Source organism: Sinocyclocheilus rhinocerous, unplaced genomic scaffold, assembly GCF_001515625.1.
Source record: "Sinocyclocheilus rhinocerous isolate Xijiao unplaced genomic scaffold, SAMN03320098_v1.1 scaffold697, whole genome shotgun sequence".
NCBI lineage: Eukaryota > Metazoa > Chordata > Actinopteri > Cypriniformes > Cyprinidae > Sinocyclocheilus > Sinocyclocheilus rhinocerous.
In genome coordinates this window covers 962,948-982,771 of record NW_015664033.1, presented here as the reverse complement: position 1 = coordinate 982,771, position 19,824 = coordinate 962,948, and the positions used below count along the sequence as shown (strand labels likewise).

General features: G+C 36.4%; 2 protein-coding genes across 3 annotated transcripts in view; one reads left to right on the top strand and one right to left on the bottom strand.

Annotated features, from left to right (window-relative positions):
* LOC107729445 (meiosis-specific coiled-coil domain-containing protein MEIOC-like) overlaps positions 1 to 5,237 on the bottom strand; it is a 16,500-nt gene extending 11,263 nt beyond the window's left edge. The window contains exons 1-4 of one of the 2 annotated variants that reach the window (XM_016539936.1): positions 5,074 to 5,237; positions 4,632 to 4,745; positions 4,013 to 4,161; positions 3,773 to 3,886 (exon numbers count right to left, since the gene is read on the bottom strand). In XM_016539936.1, coding sequence (XP_016395422.1) covers positions 3,773 to 3,886; positions 4,013 to 4,161; positions 4,632 to 4,745; positions 5,074 to 5,079 — 383 coding nt within the window. In that variant the 5' untranslated portion in view covers positions 5,080 to 5,237. Of the gene's footprint in view, positions 1 to 3,772; positions 3,887 to 4,012; positions 4,162 to 4,631; positions 4,746 to 5,073 lie in introns of those variants that run through there. The other variant, XM_016539937.1, reaches the window with a different exon arrangement.
* A 2,374-nt stretch (positions 5,238 to 7,611) lies between these two features.
* On the top strand, positions 7,612 to 10,163 carry LOC107729561 (frizzled-2-like). Its single transcript, XM_016540126.1, has one exon. It carries the CDS (start codon positions 7,792 to 7,794, stop codon positions 9,442 to 9,444), a length of 1,653 nt encoding a protein of 550 aa, XP_016395612.1. The 5' UTR covers positions 7,612 to 7,791; the 3' UTR covers positions 9,445 to 10,163.
* Positions 10,164 to 19,824: the final 9,661 nt, after the last annotated feature.

Here is a 19,824-nt window from a genome sequence, read left to right as displayed (position 1 = left end):
CCGCGCTGCATCCAGTGTACACAGCGTCACTGATTAATGGTTTCTGCTGTATTTTGCCGCTCGCGTCCGGTGTAGACACTGTGTTTAATGTCGTTGGTGAGGAGGAAAGCCTGTGTGTGTCCTATGCCTTAGCGGACAGCATGAAACCCACAAAAAATAAATAAATAACAGAGAGAGAATAATAATGTTATTCTCTCTATGCTATTTTTCAATGTTTCAAGTGATGCAGGTGTTTTTTTCCCTGTAGGTTTTTTAAATTAAATAAGATTTTTTTATAGGTTTAAAGGGGGGCTTGACCAAAAAAGTTTGAGAACCACTGTTCTCAAAGTGGTTAACAGTGGTTAAAGTTAACAGAGAGTGTTTAGTGCAGTCCACATGTTTACATATGTTTATTACATTGACTTTGAATTACCTAAAGTAGTGTGGTAAAGCAACAGATTTGTTTTTATATTTCTACTGTGATTTGTTTGATTTGTTACTGACTTTCATATTAATGTTTACACCAGACTTATTTGTCAGTGCTTTATGTTATTACATGTATTACATGCTTACAAGGTTGGAAGTTCAACAAATCAGTCAATGTACTGTGATTGTAGTTGTTAAATAAAAATGTCATTCATATCAATTCATGCATCACCTAATTTCATGGTAACATATAAGCCTGGCCTACAGAAAAGGACATTTATGTTTAATCTATCTAATAGTGTGTTGGTCATACTATACAATGATTTAAAGCTCATAAAGAGCTTTAAAAAATAATTGCATATTAAATCGCAATCGCAATATTGGTAAAAAAAATCGCAATTAGATTATTTTCCAAAATCGTTCAGCCCTAGTATCATTTGGGGTTTTTTCGATACCGGTGCCACATCGATACTTTTAAAACGGTTCCGTGCCTAAACGGTGCCTGAACTGATACTTAGTAAAAAAAAAAAATTATAATAATAATTCCCCCAAAAATGATAGATTGGCCATCAGTAATGCAGAGTTGTTGAGATGAAGTAAATATTCAGCAGGTTATGTAATCTCAACCTGGGGCCACCATGTGTCCATGAGTCAACCCATGGCCACTCCATGTAAAACATGTTTTTTTAGGCTACCTATAGCAGTGTTTCCCCTAGGTTTACGGCTTGGGGGATGGGGTCCGTTTTTTTTTTATTTTTATGGACTCCTTTTTAATGGTTAAATTGTATTAATCAGAAAGCATGTCTAATTAATTAAAATCATGAAACTTAAACAATTTAACATCAATTTATTAAAAGTTTAACAAAAATTACATGTTTAGGGCCCTATGAAATATTTCATTTTTTCCAACCTTATGTTTTATTGTTACCAAATTCTGATTTAGCATGTCTAATTATTTGAAAGCATAAAAACAAGTTTCATTTATTCTTACAATAGCCTGGTGATGATGCTTCTTATGTCCGTTTCGGAGAACCAGAGGACAAATATTTCAATCAATCGCTCAGGCATGGAACCGAAATCTGCGTTCTGATTCGGTTCTAGTACATACTTACTTACATACCGGTGCCATATAAGTACCGGGTTTCGGTACCCAAACCTATAGCCAGGTGGTCACCCTAGCGTAGAGTAATAAAATAATAATTGCTCATTTAAATCAGTAAATTTTAACGAAAACAATACATTATAAAAATAAAAAAAGAAGCAGGTTTTTTGCGATCAGATCAACCGGTAAAGTCCAGGAAAGTCTAAGGATCCAGTAAGTGAATGCATTCAAACAGTAAGTTCAAAACAGCACTAATGCAGAGAAAACACGGCCGATGTCATCAGAGATGGCGGGGATAATAGTACTCACGTACAGATGTCAGTAAAAAAAAGAAATCAGCAAGCTATTTGGCTTAAAAGCACGAGTGTTTTATACTGGATGCTGGCTGAAGGTATTTTAGTTTATGCAGTAGTCAGTGGTTTAGTAAATCTGGATCAGTCAGGTCAAGGTAGCTCGTTTAGTGGTCTTTTGGTGTTCCCCTGTGTTCCTGTTTGGTATCGCAGATTGACTTGTGCAATTTTTTTTTATTAAAAGTGCTGTAAACTACTAAATGTAATATAGAAGTGTTCATTTTCTGTGAAGCTGCTTCTCAACAGTGTGTCATGAGAAGTGCTATACAAATAAATGTGAATTGAATTGCAAACAATTATTAATGAATTTATTTATTTACTGTGGCACTATATACGTTCATTGCAAATTATGAAAATTAAAAAGTACTTTTTTAGTACTTTAAGTGCGTATCATATGCACGCAAAAGTCAATTTCTGCGTATAAATCGCATGCCAAATAGAAACAGAAAATCGTGCTATTGATACGCATTTTCATGAGACCGGGCTCATGCCATATCTGTCACACATTCTTAGCAGCTCACAATTATTTGTTGTGCCATAAATGTAACAAAAAAAGTTTTTAACAAAGTTAATGTAATGACGTGTGTTTGATGATACTTTTCTTTATTATTTACTTTGATTTATAGAGTAATTTGGATTTCTTAACCTGACAAATTAAAAGGAGTTATGTTAAAATAACAGAGCAATTACATATATATTTTACATCTATGCAAATGCATGCAATATTTGTAAATTAAATAAATAATAATAAAATAAAGAGACAGTTATTTAACAATATATTAAGGAGTAGTAACATTTGTACAGTCTTACAGTTACAACTGGCCCTTTGATGGCAGCCAAATGTTGAAGTGGCCCTCAGGTGAAATTAGGTTTGACCACCTGTGTTTGATGATACTTGTCTTTATTTACTTTGATTTATGGAGTAATTTGGATTTCTTAACCTGACAAATTAAAAGGAGTTATGTTAAAATAACAGAGCAATTACATATATATTTTACATCTATGCAAATGCATGCAATATTTGTAAATTAAATAAATAATAATAAAATAAAGAGACAGTTATTTAACAATATATTAAGGAGTAGTAACATTTGTACAGTCTTACAGTTACAACTGGCCCTTTGATGGCAGCCATAATGTTGAAGTGGCCCTCAGTGAAAATAAGTTTGACACCCCTGGTCTGAAAGAAGAAAGTCATATTACACCTAGGATGCTTTGAGGGTGAATAAAACATGGGCTAATTTTCATTTTTGGGTGAACTAACCCTTTAACATATGCTTATTTTTTAACTTGTAAGGTCATTCATATAATTTGATATATACAAAAGTCGCTATAGTGGAGCACCCTTTTAAAAATGTCTCTTTACAGGTTAATTATTTATAAATCAAACACAAACAGAATGCACAACAAATGTCAAGTCATTTAAAGGCAAATGACTATATCTTGAGGCATGCAAATTTGTTTTAAAATCCTTTTGTTACTGCAATTATATTGTTAAACTGTATTTGCATTTCCCATGATTGATGTATCTAGTTTGGATGCAGTTTTAGAATCTGTAACATCTGATGTTTTCTGAGTTTTTGAGTAAAGAGCAATGTTGCATAAATATACTGTAAGAGAAAAATTGCAATCCTCACAATTACACATGTGCCTATTATTTAGTTTTACATAAGAGATATCAACAACAAAATCATGCAATTAAAATTTAAAAAGTAAAATTTCATAAAAGTATGCATTTTTTTAATTGCATTGACAGCCCTAAAATTACATTAAATACTATTAAATTCATTTGAATTTGAAATTAGCTATCTTTACACTAATTAGTAATAATTAGTACCCAACATAATCAGTAACCTATTTAATTAGTAATAATTATATAGGTTAATTTCTGTAACATAAATCAAGAGGGGCTTACTTCTCTGAGACATATGAGGAGTATGGGTCCATTGAATCTGGTTCTTCCAAGATGTCTGACACTAATCCATAAAGATCAGCCTCACTCCCACAATTATTGGCATCTACCAGATTTCTATGCAAGATGAACAGTATTTTTCTATTTAATAACAAATCCCTTTTGACTCACAGTAGCATGTTAATATCTAACATCCATTTTTTACAGTATTATTAATAGCCTATGTGTCAAAATAAAACTAACCTGTTATTAGGTATGACTTGAGGCCAGTACACTGATTTACAGTCTTCTTCCTGAGTTGGCCAAACTGTGTAAGGGAGTGGTGCAGAGTCTTGCACCGGGCAGTCCAAGAATGGGTTGTATGACATCAATCCGCCGTCTCTGAAGCTATTCTGCAATTGAAGAACACAGCATTTGTTCATAAAAGGCATATAAAGAAGTTGTTAATTGGATAAAATATATACATTTAAAACAAATTTTTAAAAAAACAATTGCGGGTGTAAAAATAAGCAAAACTAAGAACGCCCTTAAAATATGCAATTTAATTAGTCTGTTATTACAAATGCTGCCCAGTTCACAAATCTATTGAAATATCTATTGCAATTCATATAAAATGAGTTATTTAATTTTGCAAACCTTAGCAACGCACAACAGACCACACTTCACATCTTTTACATTTTGAAAAAACCCATAGACATCTGACATTTCCTCTAAATAGTAGATAGTAACGTTAGTTCCAATTACTACTTACACATTCAAACATACGAGGAAATTAAATTGACTAATCTATACACTAAAATCATAACTATCTTTTTAAATTTCTCTATGCAGAAAAGCCACAATTTGAAGAGGCCTTTCTCACCTGAGGCTTGTTTGTGGAAAAGAAGGAGTCTGGTCCTGTATTATGAAATCGATCAAAGCCTGTTCTTGCTCCATTTGTATCCACATTGATTTTGCTTTTCGCTGCATTATTAACCTTAAAGTACAAGAGTAAAAATTATACTATATGACCATGGGCAATAATGACATGACAAAAAACACAGGTTTTACATCCAGTCAAATGAGGCCTTGTGGGGATTTTCTTTTGCCCTGGTGATACGGCATACTGACTTCAAATTTATAGTTAAACATGAGTCGATATCACTGCACTTTACTTTTCTTACTATGCTAATTAATATTTTAATAAGTTACGTGTACACCTGGTAAACTGTATCATGTCTGTAACTCAGTTAACTTAACAAGCAGACAGAAAAACTGAACTAAGTTTGTCAGAAGTTTTTCCTCAGAATTAGCTCTTAACTTACCTCCATTGACAATGAACTTTGCAGGCAGAGGGCCGCTCTCACTATAAATTATTAGCGATATAAATTATAAATATATAATATTCACGATTGTTCTAATTAGTCAACTGATTTACTGTGAAAATAAATTAAAGACGACAAATGTCTTTCACTTAAATTTATACGCTCTCGACCTCGCCCGTGTCTCTTCACGACTGTGACCGCGAAGCGAAGACGAAGAGTTTGACGTCTCGAGCCGACAAAAAGTCTCTCACATTCCTATTGGCTAAACCGTTTCAATTAGCCAATCAGAATCCATCAAATGGTCGCGAGGGGTGATGTAGTCAGGCTTAGTAACGGAAGAATATATTTTCCTTAAAAGAATTTAAAAAAAGAAAATTTCCAGAAGAAATGATATCACATGTATTTTAGCCGCGGGGATTTATTTATATTAATTGAATCAATTACAGGTTTTTTTTCAACTGCTTACACACATCTTCAAAACTTTGCCTCTTTTTTTCAAAACGTTACACACAAATCCAAGAATTGCACACACGAAATGCAAAATGCCTCACATCTCTTGCAAAATGAAGCACTGCATTCAAAAGATCACAAACACATCTCAAAAGCAAACATTTGCAAACACCATAATAGTAATTCCTGTTAGATTTTTGTGTGTTACATAGAGACTTGTGTGTTGTGTTTTGCAAAAAGTTTTTTATGAAATTGAAAACTGAGTCAAAGGCCGAGAATTAGTGTATGGTTTTGCAGATTTGGTGTGTGGTTCTGCTGTTTGAGTGTCAGGTGTGTGACAAGTAAAGATTTTGTGTGTAAGCAGATGAAAAAAACGGTAATTAATTTCACAATAGTTATTAATTTAATTTCTCTCTCGCTCTGCTTCTAAACATTATCTTTCTTAATTAGCCTTGTCTTCTATCATGTCCTGTTAATTCAGACTGAACAGCTGGCACTACTACAAAACTATAAATAAAAGCTACATGCATTTGTTTGTATATTCTTATCCTTAATATATCACTATCATCAGTATTACCAACCAACTAGATTTAAAAAAAATTTTTTTTTAAATGTGATATATTTTAATTTAAATCACGCAAAAAATAAGAAAAACGATTACATAGGATGAATGTTACTAACAACCCATTGCCACAAGATGTCACCACTATCCATAGATAGATAGAAAAAGATCACAAACACATCTCAAAAGCAAACATTTGCAAACACCATAATAGTAATTCCTGTTAGATTTTTGTGTGTTACATAGAGACTTGTGTGTTGTGTTTTGCAAAAAGTTTTTTATGAAATTGAAAACTGAGTCAAAGGCCGAGAATTAGTGTATGGTTTTGCAGATTTGGTGTGTGGTTCTGCTGTTTGAGTGTCAGGTGTGTGACAAGTAAAGATTTTGTGTGTAAGCAGATGAAAAAAACGGTAATTAATTTCACAATAGTTATTAATTTAATTTCTCTCTCGCTCTGCTTCTAAACATTATCTTTCTTAATTAGCCTTGTCTTCTATCATGTCCTGTTAATTCAGACTGAACAGCTGGCACTACTACAAAACTATAAATAAAAGCTACATGCATTTGTTTGTATATTCTTATCCTTAATATATCACTATCATCAGTATTACCAACCAACTAGATTCTAAAATTTTTTTTTTTTAAATGTGATATATTTTAATTTAAATCACGCAAAAAATAAGAAAAACGATTACATAGGATGAATGTTACTAACAACCCATTGCCACAAGATGTCACCACTATCCATAGATAGATAGATAGATAGATAGATAGATAGATAGATAGATAGATAGATAGATGTTATTTTGTATAAGACGTGTTTTGTTTTGTTTTTCAGAAAAGAGAATTTTCAAATTCACGTTCCCTCATTCTTCCATATCATAACTTCTCACCCAAATAAAATCTTTTAATTTTTTTTTTTTTTTTTAAATGCTTTTATGTTTTCAAATGACTGATAGGGTCTTGAGCGATTAAATTGGTCTGAATACCTTGTGATGGGGGTTTATGGTTTAGGGTAGAGTAATCTGTTTCAAGGCCCCCGAAATCCCTCCTCCTTCTCATGCTCCCTTCAAAGTCAGCGAGAGGCAGCCCAGGGGGAACTTGAAACAGTCTGACGGACAAAGGGGGAAAAGTCACGCAGTCGCTCCTGCGCGCAACAGATATTCCTAGATAGATAGATAGATAGATAGATAGATAGATAGATAGATGTTATTTTGTATAAGACGTGTTTTGTTTTGTTTTTCAGAAAAGAAAATTTTCAAATTCACGTTCCCTCATTCTTCCATATCATAACTTCTCACCCAAATAAAATCTTTTAATTTTTTTTTTTTTTTTTTAAATGCTCTTATGTTTTCAAATGACTGATAGGGTCTTGAGCGATTCAATTGGTCTGAATACCTTGTGATGGGGGTTTATGGTTTAGGGTAGAGTAATCTGTTTCAAGACCCCCGAAATCCCTCCTCCTTCTCATGCTCCCTTCAAAGTCAGCGAGAGGCAGCCCAGGGGGAACTTGAAACAGTCTGACGGACAAAGGGGGAAAAGTCACGCAGTCGCTCCTGCGCGCAACAGATATTCCTCACAAAGTATGCGATTTACACTAGCTCGCGAAACTTTTTGTTTTCGATTAGCAAATAACATGTCGCCAAAAGCGTAGTTTGCGGACTCCCGTTGTGTTCAGTGAAAGTTAGGCGGAACTTTCTGGGACAATGCAGGCGAGTGGAATTTTGTGTCTGTTTTTGGCACTGATGTTGCCGTGCTGTTTCGTGGCTTCTGGACAGTATCACAGAGATAGTGGGATAGCCGTTCCCGACCACGGTTTCTGTCAGCCCATAACCATCCCCCTGTGCACGGACATCGCTTACAACCAAACCATAATGCCAAATCTGGTCGGACACTACAACCAAGAGGATGCTGGGCTGGAGGTCCACCAGTTTTACCCGCTGGTCAAGGTACAGTGCTCTCCTGAACTCAAGTTCTTCCTGTGCTCCATGTATGCGCCAGTGTGCACGGTTTTGGAGAAAGCCATCCCGCCATGCCGCTCCATTTGCGAGAGGGCAAAGCACGGCTGCGAGGCCCTCATGAACAAGTTTGGCTTCCAGTGGCCAGAGCGGCTGAGATGTGAACATTTCCCAGTGCTGGGAGACGGACACATCTGTGTGGGCCAGAACGACTCTGCGGCTACAGTGTCGCCCGTTCACATGCCCGTTCCAGGAACGCCCAGCATTCAGCTGTACTCCTCGCCGGACAAGCCCTTCCGCTGCCCGTCAGTGCTCAAAGTGCCTTCCTACCTCAGTTATAAGTTCCTGGGCGAGCTGGATTGCGGTGCTCCATGTGAGTCCTCCAGAACACATGGGGCTTATATGTTCTTCACGGACCAGGAGATTGAATTTGCCCGGATTTGGATCCTCATCTGGTCCTCTCTCTGCTGTGCATCCACGTTATTCACAGTTACCACGTATTTAGTGGACATGCAGCGTTTTAAATACCCAGAACGTCCTATTATTTTCATGTCCGGCTGCTATACCATGGTTTCCATTGCGTATATCGCTGGTTACTTTCTTGGGGACAAAGTCGTGTGCAACGAGAGCTTTTTTCCCGACAGCTATAAAACCATCGTTCAAGGTACGAAGAAAGAAGGGTGTACGATTTTATTCATGATGCTGTATTTCTTCAGTATGGCGTCTTCAATTTGGTGGGTCATCCTGTCTCTCACTTGGTTCTTGGCGGCTGGTATGAAATGGGGCCATGAGGCTATTGAAGCCAATTCACAGTACTTTCACCTGGCCGCCTGGGCCGTTCCGGCTGTAAAGACTATTAGCATCCTGGCCATGGGGCAAATCGATGGAGACATGTTAAGTGGCGTCTGTTTTGTGGGCCTGAACAATCTGGATCCCTTGAGGGGCTTCGTGTTGGCCCCTCTCTTCATCTACCTCTTCATTGGCACCTCGTTCCTGCTCGCCGGCTTCGTGTCCCTGTTTCGCATCCGCACCATCATGAAGCACGACGGCACCAAGACCGAGAAGCTGGAGCGATTGATGGTCCGCATAGGTGTGTTTTCGGTTCTCTACACCGTCCCGGCCACCATCGTCATCGCTTGCTTTTTTTACGAGCAGGCCTTCAGGCAGCACTGGGAGAAGAGCTGGATCAGTACGAACTGTAAGAGCCTGGCCATCCCGTGCCCCATGCAACCCGCTCCTCACATGACCCCCGACTTCACTGTCTTCATGATCAAGTACCTCATGACTCTCATTGTAGGGATCACTTCGGGATTCTGGATCTGGTCGGGGAAGACGCTGCACTCTTGGAGGAAGTTCTACACACGATTGACCAGTGGCGGACAAGGGGAGACCACCGTTTGAAACGGGAAATCGGGGTCCACATTTTCAGCCAACAATGATTTTAGAACTACAAAAACATAATAAAGTGCCTTTTATTGTCAGTATTTTGAAAGCAGTTACACTTATTTTTAGACTGTCAGAGACTTTCAAGTGGTAAGAGAAATGGGACGTAGACCACTTGACTTCCCCAAACAAACATGGCCAATTTGATACCAAGTGCAGAAATGTTTTCCTCCCCCATTCTGTTGCCCCCCTGTTTTTTCTCATAAGCTGCTGGCCATAAAAACTCAACATGGAAAGTGAGATACCAGCTGGGAATTCAACAAACGACAGAGCAATGAGAGCCATGGCGGGAGGAGAGCTCAAAAGCTTGCTATGTAATATACGGCAGGCAGTTGTGTTAAATGTAATTAAAACATTGTACATAACATTTGTAAAAATCTGTATTTCAACATTATTATATATTTGTATTTAAGCAAGTCTACGTTTTTTTGTTTCAAAATTTGGTACTGTGTAGTATCTAGAATTTGTAGCCACTAGTCTCTCTTTCATATCTTCTATACTCATGTTTGCTCTGTTTCAAATTAAAGTTGTTGTAAATAATACTCCTATTCTTTTTCAACTTTATTCCGTTCAGAAGTGAAAGGAGAACAGTTTTCATATTTGTTGTGGATTTAAAGGAGTAGTTCACCTAAAAATAAATATTCTGTCATTTGCTCACCCTCATGTTGTTTCAAAGCAGTAAGTTTTTTCTTATGTGGAAGATAAAAGAATATTTTGTAAAAAAAAAAAAAAATTTTGTCCTTAAAATGAAAGCCAGTGATGTCCAATGTTGTTTTTGACATTCATTGCAAGGACTAAAAAAAAAAGTTCTTCAAAATGTCTCTTTTTGTGTGTGTTCCACAGAATGAAAGTCATAGGTGTGGATCAACACGAGGGAGAGTAAATGATGACACAATTTTCAATTTTGGATTAATTGTTTTAGCATAAAAGCAACTGCAATAATTCATTATTATTCAAATATGTAATCAATATGTCTGTAATTGACTGTTCTTCATACTTCTACCAGGTCTTAAGACTCTTTTTCCACAAACACTACCCTAAACTCAGAGTTTGGAATGGTTGTATGTGAGTCAGAGAGAGAGTGTGCTGCATTTTTTTTTTCTTTCTTTTGATTGTAGTGTGAAACAGGCAGCCGTTGAGGAGCAAATGGTTCTCACATGGTCCTGAGAGCTGAGGAATGCAGGGAAAAAATGGAAAGCACATGATGAAATTATTGTGTGTGTGTGTGTGTGTGTGTGTGCACGTCACAAACCAGCCTGCTTTACTGAAATGGTGGAGTGTATAGTCTGTTAGTGATCAGTACAAAACTTTTCTAAGGTGCAGGTTTTTACTCCACCAACTTTGTCTGAATCCATGTAAGGCTGATTGATTTTCATGTCTGCTTTGCTTTGGCCTGTGAGTGTATGTTTGTGAGCTAAGGTTTCTAATCTAATGCATGCCCCTGGGCAGCCAATTTCATGCTCTGCCCCTCACACAATGTTTGCCTTCTCCCTTTACGCCAAATCTTGCTCATTTAACATGCACCACTTTCCGTGTGTATACTACTTCATACCCCGTTTTTATTTTCACCACTTTGTGTTTAACATTTAAGTCAACGTATTGGGGAAAGTGTATATAACATTTGGCTAAAATGTGTAATGCTCATTAGAGAGGTTTGTTATGCTCACCAAAGCTGCATTTATTTGATCAAAGCACAGTACAGTATAATAATTAATATTGTGAAATATAATTTAAAATATCTGTTTTCTATTTGAAAATATTTTACAATGTATTCCCGTAATGTCAAAGGTGAATGTTCAGCAGCCATTACTCCAGTCTTCAGTGTCACGTGATCCTTCAGAAAATAATATGCTAACTGGTGCTCAAGAAACATTTCTTATAATAGTCATGGCTCCTTATTATTTTTGTGTAAACGTGATAATTTTTTTCTGGATTCTTTAATGAACCGAATGTTCAAAAGAACAGCATTTATTTCCAATCGAAATCTTTTGTAACATTATAAATGTCTTTACTAGATTAATTGAATACATCCTAGACCTAGCTGAATAAAAGTATGAATTTATTTTCAAAGAGAAAAAAAAATAAAATGCTGTTTCAAATGATTTTAAATGCAGTTTCACATCAACAAGCTATAGTCATGTTCTCAGCAGATGCTTGCTTACTAAAGCAGCTAAGTATAACTTGTAAATCACATCGGCTGAGAAGGCACAAGTACTGCTATGCTTAAGCCTAAAAATCCAATAAGAATCCCAAAATAACTGTAAATACATTTTCCTCTTTCTACATTATCTTCTAATCATCTGTGTTCTGAATGAATAAATAGCCATTATGATACTGTACTGTACATACAGTCCACGCTCAGGACATTTATAATCCACCGGCGGAGGTGATTTTTTCCTTTTCTGTTTTTTTATATTTTTGTGTATTCAAACAAGCATTTAGCTGGCTTGTTTCACAATCCTTTGGTGTCTGCAACAAAATCTACTTTACATCAGTGATTCTCAGCTGGTTTTGCATCAGAACCCAGACTTTACAATGGACATCAAATGGCAACCAAACCAAAATTGTTTAATGTATAAGAGTAACAAAAGTGTCCTAAAAATCAAACTTTGACATTTATTTATATCACCCCTGAACAGCCCACCAGCTGAGAACCGCTGCTTTGCACATACACGCTCTCCATTACATCTGTTAAACACACACACACACACACATAATCCTGTATAGCTGAGCTGATGGAGGATACAGATACCTCAAATAGTACGATGGCGAACTAAAAAGCCTGTGTGTTAATGGAAAATGTTGTGTGTTTATGAGTGTTAACAGTAAAATGATATGTCCTCTCCTTCAGAATAATCTCTCCAAACATGTAGTCAAGCGCAAATGCTCATACGGTGCACACACACTCGCAACGCTGGAATCCACTTTTCAGAAAATCTCAGAGATAGTTGTTATACTGTTGACAGCTCAACCGTGCTCTCAAATCTGTGCAGAAGTTATTCATGTCTCTCTAAAGATAGTCCTGCAGAGTCTGTCATCACTTTCATTCTTCTTGTGGCAGATGCCTTGATCCCTCAGGGGAGACGAGAGAGATGCAGGTTAGATAGAGCAGATGTACCAGATTAGTTGCAGGTGATATAAGTGTGTCTTATGACATTGGACACAGATGATATAAATGGTAATGTGTTGGTGTGGATAGAAAATAATGAATCCCTGTGTGTCTTTTTGATTGTATTATTATTATATGGCTTTCTGTGCTTCCTTCAAATTGCAATACACTCCCAATTCTCTCGCTCCCTCCCTCTCTCTTGCTCAGATGAAAGTAGGGAATGCAGTGAGCCAGTGGCCAAGTATAGAGCATTGCTCAGACTGCACTCTATGAATTTGGCTGGCTCCGTGACAGCTTATATCCTGTGTATGTGTGTGTGTGTGTGTGTGTGTGCGTGAGATGGCTGACTTGCCTAGGGGCTTGATTTTTGAGTATGGTTCAAGTTGATGACAATCCCTGTTTGCCTTTCCTACCAAAGAAGGAGGTGGAGGAAGGCATAAATGCAACAACGAAACAATGGAGTAATAAAAAGTTGGATATGGCTGCTGGAGTGGAGAGTAAAGTGCGCTTTCCATGATTCAGCAAATTCAGCAATACTGGAATGAGCTCTTTTCCCACTATATATTTTGTCCAGGATAAACAAGAAGCAAAATCATGTGGAGAACAAAAGAATGTTGAACAGAACATATAGCCTTTAACCTTCAGGCCAATAATGAAAACAGCAGCCGATCAACACTTTCTTTGTTAACATTGGTTGATAGAAATACAACTGTTCATTCTTCATGTTAGCTCGAGTCCATTAAATATGAACAGATACAACTTTAAATTAATAATGGATTGATAAATGATGAAAAAGTCATTAACTTATAAGTATTTTTTATGTTAGTGCATGTTAGCTCAGGTCAATTAAATAACATTAACAAATATAATGTATTTATGTATTAATAAATGCTGAAATTTACATTACTGTTAACAACTGGAGTCTTATTTTAATGTGTTACCAAAATTTATTTTTAACTTTACCAGTTGGTTAACTTGTACACATTATGAGTTCAAAATGATACCAGATTTTTTTTTAAATACTTCAAATTTTACAGGCGTATCTAAAACTTTAGGAGTATTCTAGCATATAAATGACATCAAAGCAAAAAAAGACATGGACTTTAAAGCTGAAATCTCATCGAAGTGATATTTGATTTGTGTTCTTTAGTTCTTCCTGTTGTAACAGAAGTGGAGGAATAGTGAGTGGATTGGCTCCATGCTGTTGGCATGTGTTACAAATGTTGATTGTTTGTCAAAGTAGAAGCTTTAGCTTAGTGTTAATACTGATTTTCACTCTTCCCAGACATCCACTGTCTTCACTCACAGCTTCTGTAAGAGACACGTGCAGATCAAAGCATTTTCTCAGAACTTCTTCTCTCTAACAGGGTTGAGAATGCAGATGTTTTTAAACATGTTATGCTATGATGCATGCTAAATGTGAGAGCAGACATAACAAAGGAGAAACTAGACAAAACTAACATTTATCAGCTTAATAGAGAGAAAAAACTATGTTGGGTTTAGATCTTCTGATGTGTGCATGGGTGGGTGGGGGTGTGTGCGTGTGTGCATGCATGCGTGTGTGTGTGTGTGTGTGTGTGTGTGTGTGTGTTCACTCTTTTTTATGCTTGTTGAATTAAATAGCCTTTATCTCCTCCACTGGGACATGAAGGGACAAGCTAAATAGTGGGCAGAGGAATGCTAACCATCAGATCACATACTGATTATATCACACACACACACACACACACACACATGTGTGTGGACACATAGGAAGTTTAGATTTTACAAGACATTTTGAAAAACTATGTTGTCTGTTCAAGAATCTTTATTTCTTTAAATATGTCAGTGTATGAAGGCATGTTGAGGAAGTACAGTATTGCTTCCCAGCCACTGACCACTTTACCGACCTTCTATCAGCATCCCTCCATCTTTCCACAAACAGGAAGAAGTTTGTTTTCCTGTTTCCACCTTCCTCTGTGAGAATTACTTCCTGTGCAGAAATGGAATTGTTGAGGTGTCTGTGACAGAGAAACTGAAATCACTGTTTAGTATTTCAGTGTGACCACAAAAAGTCTTCTTTTGTGGGGAAAGTCCTAAGAAAAAAAAAAGAAAGACGTATTAAAAGAAGTTAATACTTTTTTACATCAATGATGCATTAAACTGATTAAAAGTTGCATCAGAACCCAGACTTTACAATGGACATCAAATGGCAACCAAACCAAAATTGTTTAATGTATAAGAGTAACAAAAGTGTCCTAAAAATCAAACTTTGACATTTATTTATATCACCCCTGAACAGCCCACCAGCTGAGAACCGCTGCTTTGCACATACACGCTCTCCATTACATCTGTTAAACACACACACACATAATCCTGTATAGCTGAGCTGATGGAGGATACAGATACCTCAAATAGTACGATGGCGAACTAAAAAGCCTGTGTGTTAATGGAAAATGTTGTGTGTTTATGAGTGTTAACAGTAAAATGATATGTCCTCTCCTTCAGAATAATCTCTCCAAACATGTAGTCAAGCGCAAATGCTCATACGGTGCACACACACTCGCAACGCTGGAATCCCCCGAAAGATATAGACCAGTAATTCAACTCCCCTGGAGATGATGTCATGACACAGATGAAGGGAAAGGAAAGTAGATCCACCCTAAAATCTCAACAAGTACAGAAACTGTCCCATCATTTTTTGTTTGTTTGTTTGTTTACCAGTAAAATATCAAAGATAGGAAAAAATGTAATTTACTTACTGATTGTTTTAACTTAATTTATATGGTGAAAGAATATATTTTAAATTAAGTTTATATTCTTTAGCCCACTGCATTTTAAAAAGTAATGTGCAATTCTTGCCTTATAATATATGGGGAATGCTATGGAAGTCAGTGGAGACCATCAACTTTTTTCTTTCTTTCTTTCTTTTTTAAAAATATCTTCTTTTGTGTACAACAGAAGAAATAAACTTATACAGGGTTTGAAACAACTTGAGGGTGAGTAAATGATCAGAAGTGGAGGAATAGTGAGTGGATTGGCTCCATGCTGTTGGCATGTGTTACAAATGTTGATGGTTTGCCAAAGTAGAAGCTTTAGCTTAGTGTTAATACTGATTTTCACTCTTCCCAGACATCCACTGTCTTCACTCACAGCTTCTGTAAGAGACACGTGCAGATCAAAGCATTTTCTCAGAACTTCTTCTCTCTAACAGGGTTGAGAATGCAGATGTTTTTAAACATGTTATGCTATGATGCATGCTAAATGTGAGAGCAGACATAACAAGAAACAAACTAGACAAAACTAACATTTATCAGCTTAATAGAGAGAAAAAACTATGTTGGGTTTAGATCTTCTGATGTGTGCATGGGTGGGTGGGGGTGTGTGCGTGTGTGCATGCATGCGTGTGTGTGTGTGTGTGTGTGTGTGTGTGTGTGTTCACTCTTTTTTATGCTTGTTGAATTAAATAGCCTTTATCTCCTCCACTGGGACATGAAGGGACAAGCTAAATAGTGGGCAGAGGAATGCTAACCATCAGATCACATACTGATTATATCACACACACACACACACACACACACATGTGTGTGGACACATAGGAAGTTTAGATTTTACAAGACATTTTGAAAAACTATGTTGTCTGTTCAAGAATCTTTATTTCTTTAAATATGTCAGTGTATGAAGGCATGTTGAGGAAGTACAGTATTGCTTCCCAGCCACTGACCACTTTACCGACCTTCTATCAGCATCCCTCCATCTTTCCACAAACAGGAAGAAGTTTGTTTTCCTGTTTCCACCTTCCTCTGTGAGAATTACTTCCTGTGCAGAAATGGAATTGTTGAGGTGTCTGTGACAGAGAAACTGAAATCACTGTTTAGTATTTCAGTGTGACCACAAAAAGTCTTCTTTTGTGGGGAAAGTCCTAAGAAAAAAAAAAGAAAGACGTATTAAAAGAAGTTAATACTTTTTTACATCAATGATGCATTAAACTGATTAAAAGTGACAGTAAAGATAATTATATTGTTTCAAAATATTTATTTTTCAAATTAATTATGTTATTTGAACTATCATCAAAGAATCCTCTATACAGGGTTTGAAACAACTTGAGGGTGAGTAAATGATGACAGGATTTTCATTTTTGGGTGAACTGTCCCTTTAAATAGCCATTTTTACATAACTTATTTTGTTGGTATAATTTGTTGTATTTAGGTTGATTTAGTGATGTTAAATATTTCTTTGATTTGAATAATTTAGATGTTACCTTTTTTGTAGGTTAACATTTTTTAGTGTAGCATGTTGTTTGGAAGCATAAACTTTTGTTAGAATTTTGCTTAACAGGGAAAAAACAGCTTGCCAATGAATAAAAAACAATAAAAAGTACTATTTATGGTCTTACATTAAAAATACATTACAGACAAAATGTAATGTGAATGCTTTTCCTCTTAAATCTGATAATCAGTATTAATAATTATATTAATATATTGTAATATATTACAATATTGTATAATATATATAATATTAGCATACTTCTAAATAGTAATTTCAATGATACATTAAATGCAGTAGAAATGCAGTATTTCCACTTTTCACAAATCATAGAAATAATATCTGTATGTGTCTAGTGCATGTGTGCTAGCTTGCATCTATGCATGCATATTTATCTTTTTCTTAAAGTAAGCCTGGGTCTGTGGGTGGATTTGCCAAAAGGAAGAATTGAAGAGTGTCTCTGTGTGTGTGTGTGTGTGTGTGTGTGGCAACAACAACTTCTGCTACCAGCTGCTGTTCAGAAAAGTGACGACAGCTGTGTTATGACTGTGTGCCTGTGTGTGATGGCTATTTGCAGAGCAGGACACCCAGAGAGGATAATGATGGCCTTCTGTGTGAGCTTGCATGTTTGAGAGCTAAAGATCGGCACTGGCAACAAATTGAGATGGACCAGAACGGAGATTGAGAGATTACAGTGGATGATTCCGTGCCGAATGCCAAATGTGTAGAAACGACCGTTGGTTACAAAAATGGCATGACTGTAATTATTATAGCATCCCATGTCAACTTCATCACCCAAGTAAATAATTTACATTTACACTAAAAAAATCACCTATTTCAACTTAAAAACTTCAGTTGACACCTTTTCATCTTTCACCTTTCATCAAATTTGTTATACAAGTCAATTTTACTTTTTTTCTCAGTTCAATTAAAACAAAGTTAAATCTCTTGTTTAAAAAAGGTGCAAATTGATTTAATTATTTTGATGAGTTGAAGTAATGAAAAAAAACGGGGTTAACTTCTTCTTTTTTTTTTTTGGTCAAAATTGTTTTAGAACTGACAGACACATTTTAAGTGGTTAATTTTAAGTGGGTTTTGCCCAGTGCATTAATCTAAAAATAGATATGAAAGACCAAAATAACCTTATTTGACTTGCTAAAGGGATTGTCCATCCAAAAATGACCATTCTGTCATCATACACTCACCCTCATGTCATTCCAAACCTGCATGACTTCTTTCTTCTGCAAATCACAAAAGAGGTTACCATTATAAATGTCTCATTGTTCTTCTTGTCCATACAATGATAGTCAATAGGGCCAATGTGGTTTTGCAAAGACAAAAACAGTCAAACCATTCATTAAATAATCTTCTTTTGTGTTCTGCAAAAGAAAGAAAGTCATACAGGTTTGGAATGAGGATGAGTAAATGATGACAGAATTTTCATATGGATGAACTATCGCTTCAAAAATAGAGAATTTAAAATAGCTTTACATGTTAGCATACGAAGCTTACATGCACAAATGCAGTTTTCAGGATGGTGCCTCTAGAAATGTTTGTTGTTTCATTGGTCAAGTTGCGGTAATCATGCTCTTTTGCACAAACAGTGATAGTTAGCTGTGAAAGCTGGATGGCAGTTTGGTGTGAAGTGCCTGTATTTGTATGAACCGCTTCTTCGTGACTGTGTTGCATTGTGGATATGCGGCCTGTAGCCTGGCGTGAGTTGACCCGGGGTGGAGGTTTGGGCTCAGGGTGGAGCTGTAATGTGAGTCCTATCTCCCTCTCCTCAGGTAATGAGTTACGGCTCTGGCTCCTGACAGGCGAGTTGCTTTGCTTTTGTTAAAAGTGCTATATAAATAAAGGTGACTTGACTTGACTTGACTTGCTTTGCGTCAGGGCTTTAATAGAGGCCTTTAAAATGGCTCATCCTTAGGAATTTACAATCCCATTCCCACCCACACACGCTCGCTGAGAGGAGTGGAGGAGAAACAAGGTGGCTAGCGTATAGTCGCGTTGTCCCGACAGAGAGCCGAGCGGAAATGTACCACTAGAGGCAAAATGACGGCAGCGAGAGCCGTGTGCGAGTTCGACTCGGAGAAAGAGAGAGGGGGAGTTTTGCAGTTTTTGCCTTTGTTATCTGTATGTGTGTGTGTATGTGTGTGTGTAAAGTTGATGGGCTGTACATTTGCTCTGTAATTTCTCCCTCCCAGAGTAATCACTTCCATCTGGGACCTGCCCAGAAAGAGGCCCCAGATTGGAGGTAAGAGTTAGTCTCACACACAGCATTACATTATGAGTCTCTACTCTCAGATCTCTGAAAACTAGTTCAGTCAGACTGCTTGATTAAATGGGAGCTCTTGCTTTAGTTATAGGAAAAGCGTGAAGTTACAAGTAGAAGAGGGTGAAAGATCAAGAAAAAGCAAGTTTGTGTAACAGGAAGTGAGCACAGGGGGAAAAAATCCATGCAACCGCCTGAAGACATCCATGAAACAACTGTAGCAAACATGTAAAATGATATGAAGGTCCCTCTTACTGTACTTACAGTAGAGTTAACAGAAACAATGCCATCTGCTGGCCACTGTTATGATTTCTATCTCTTTCTGAAGTCTCTTAAAATCCAAAGAGGCACCATACCCAAAAATGGCTATTATCTTTAACTCAAACTTCAAACAAAACTATCAATAAATGTTTGTTAAATTAAATAAACCTGAAATAAAATGTAAAATATAAACATAAGACGAAAGGCTTAATGATAATTTAATGAAATTAGAAATTTTGCCTTGGCAACTAAATTAATAATGGTAAATTAAAAATTAAACTGAAATAAAAATATATTAAACCTAAAAGGTAATATAAAAAATAACAATAAATGACAAAAGCACATAAAGAAATTCCTTAACAAAATGTAAATGAAAATGTACAAAATATTAATAAAACTATAATTATTACTAAAATAAGACTGCAAACCTTTCATTATGTCTCAGCAA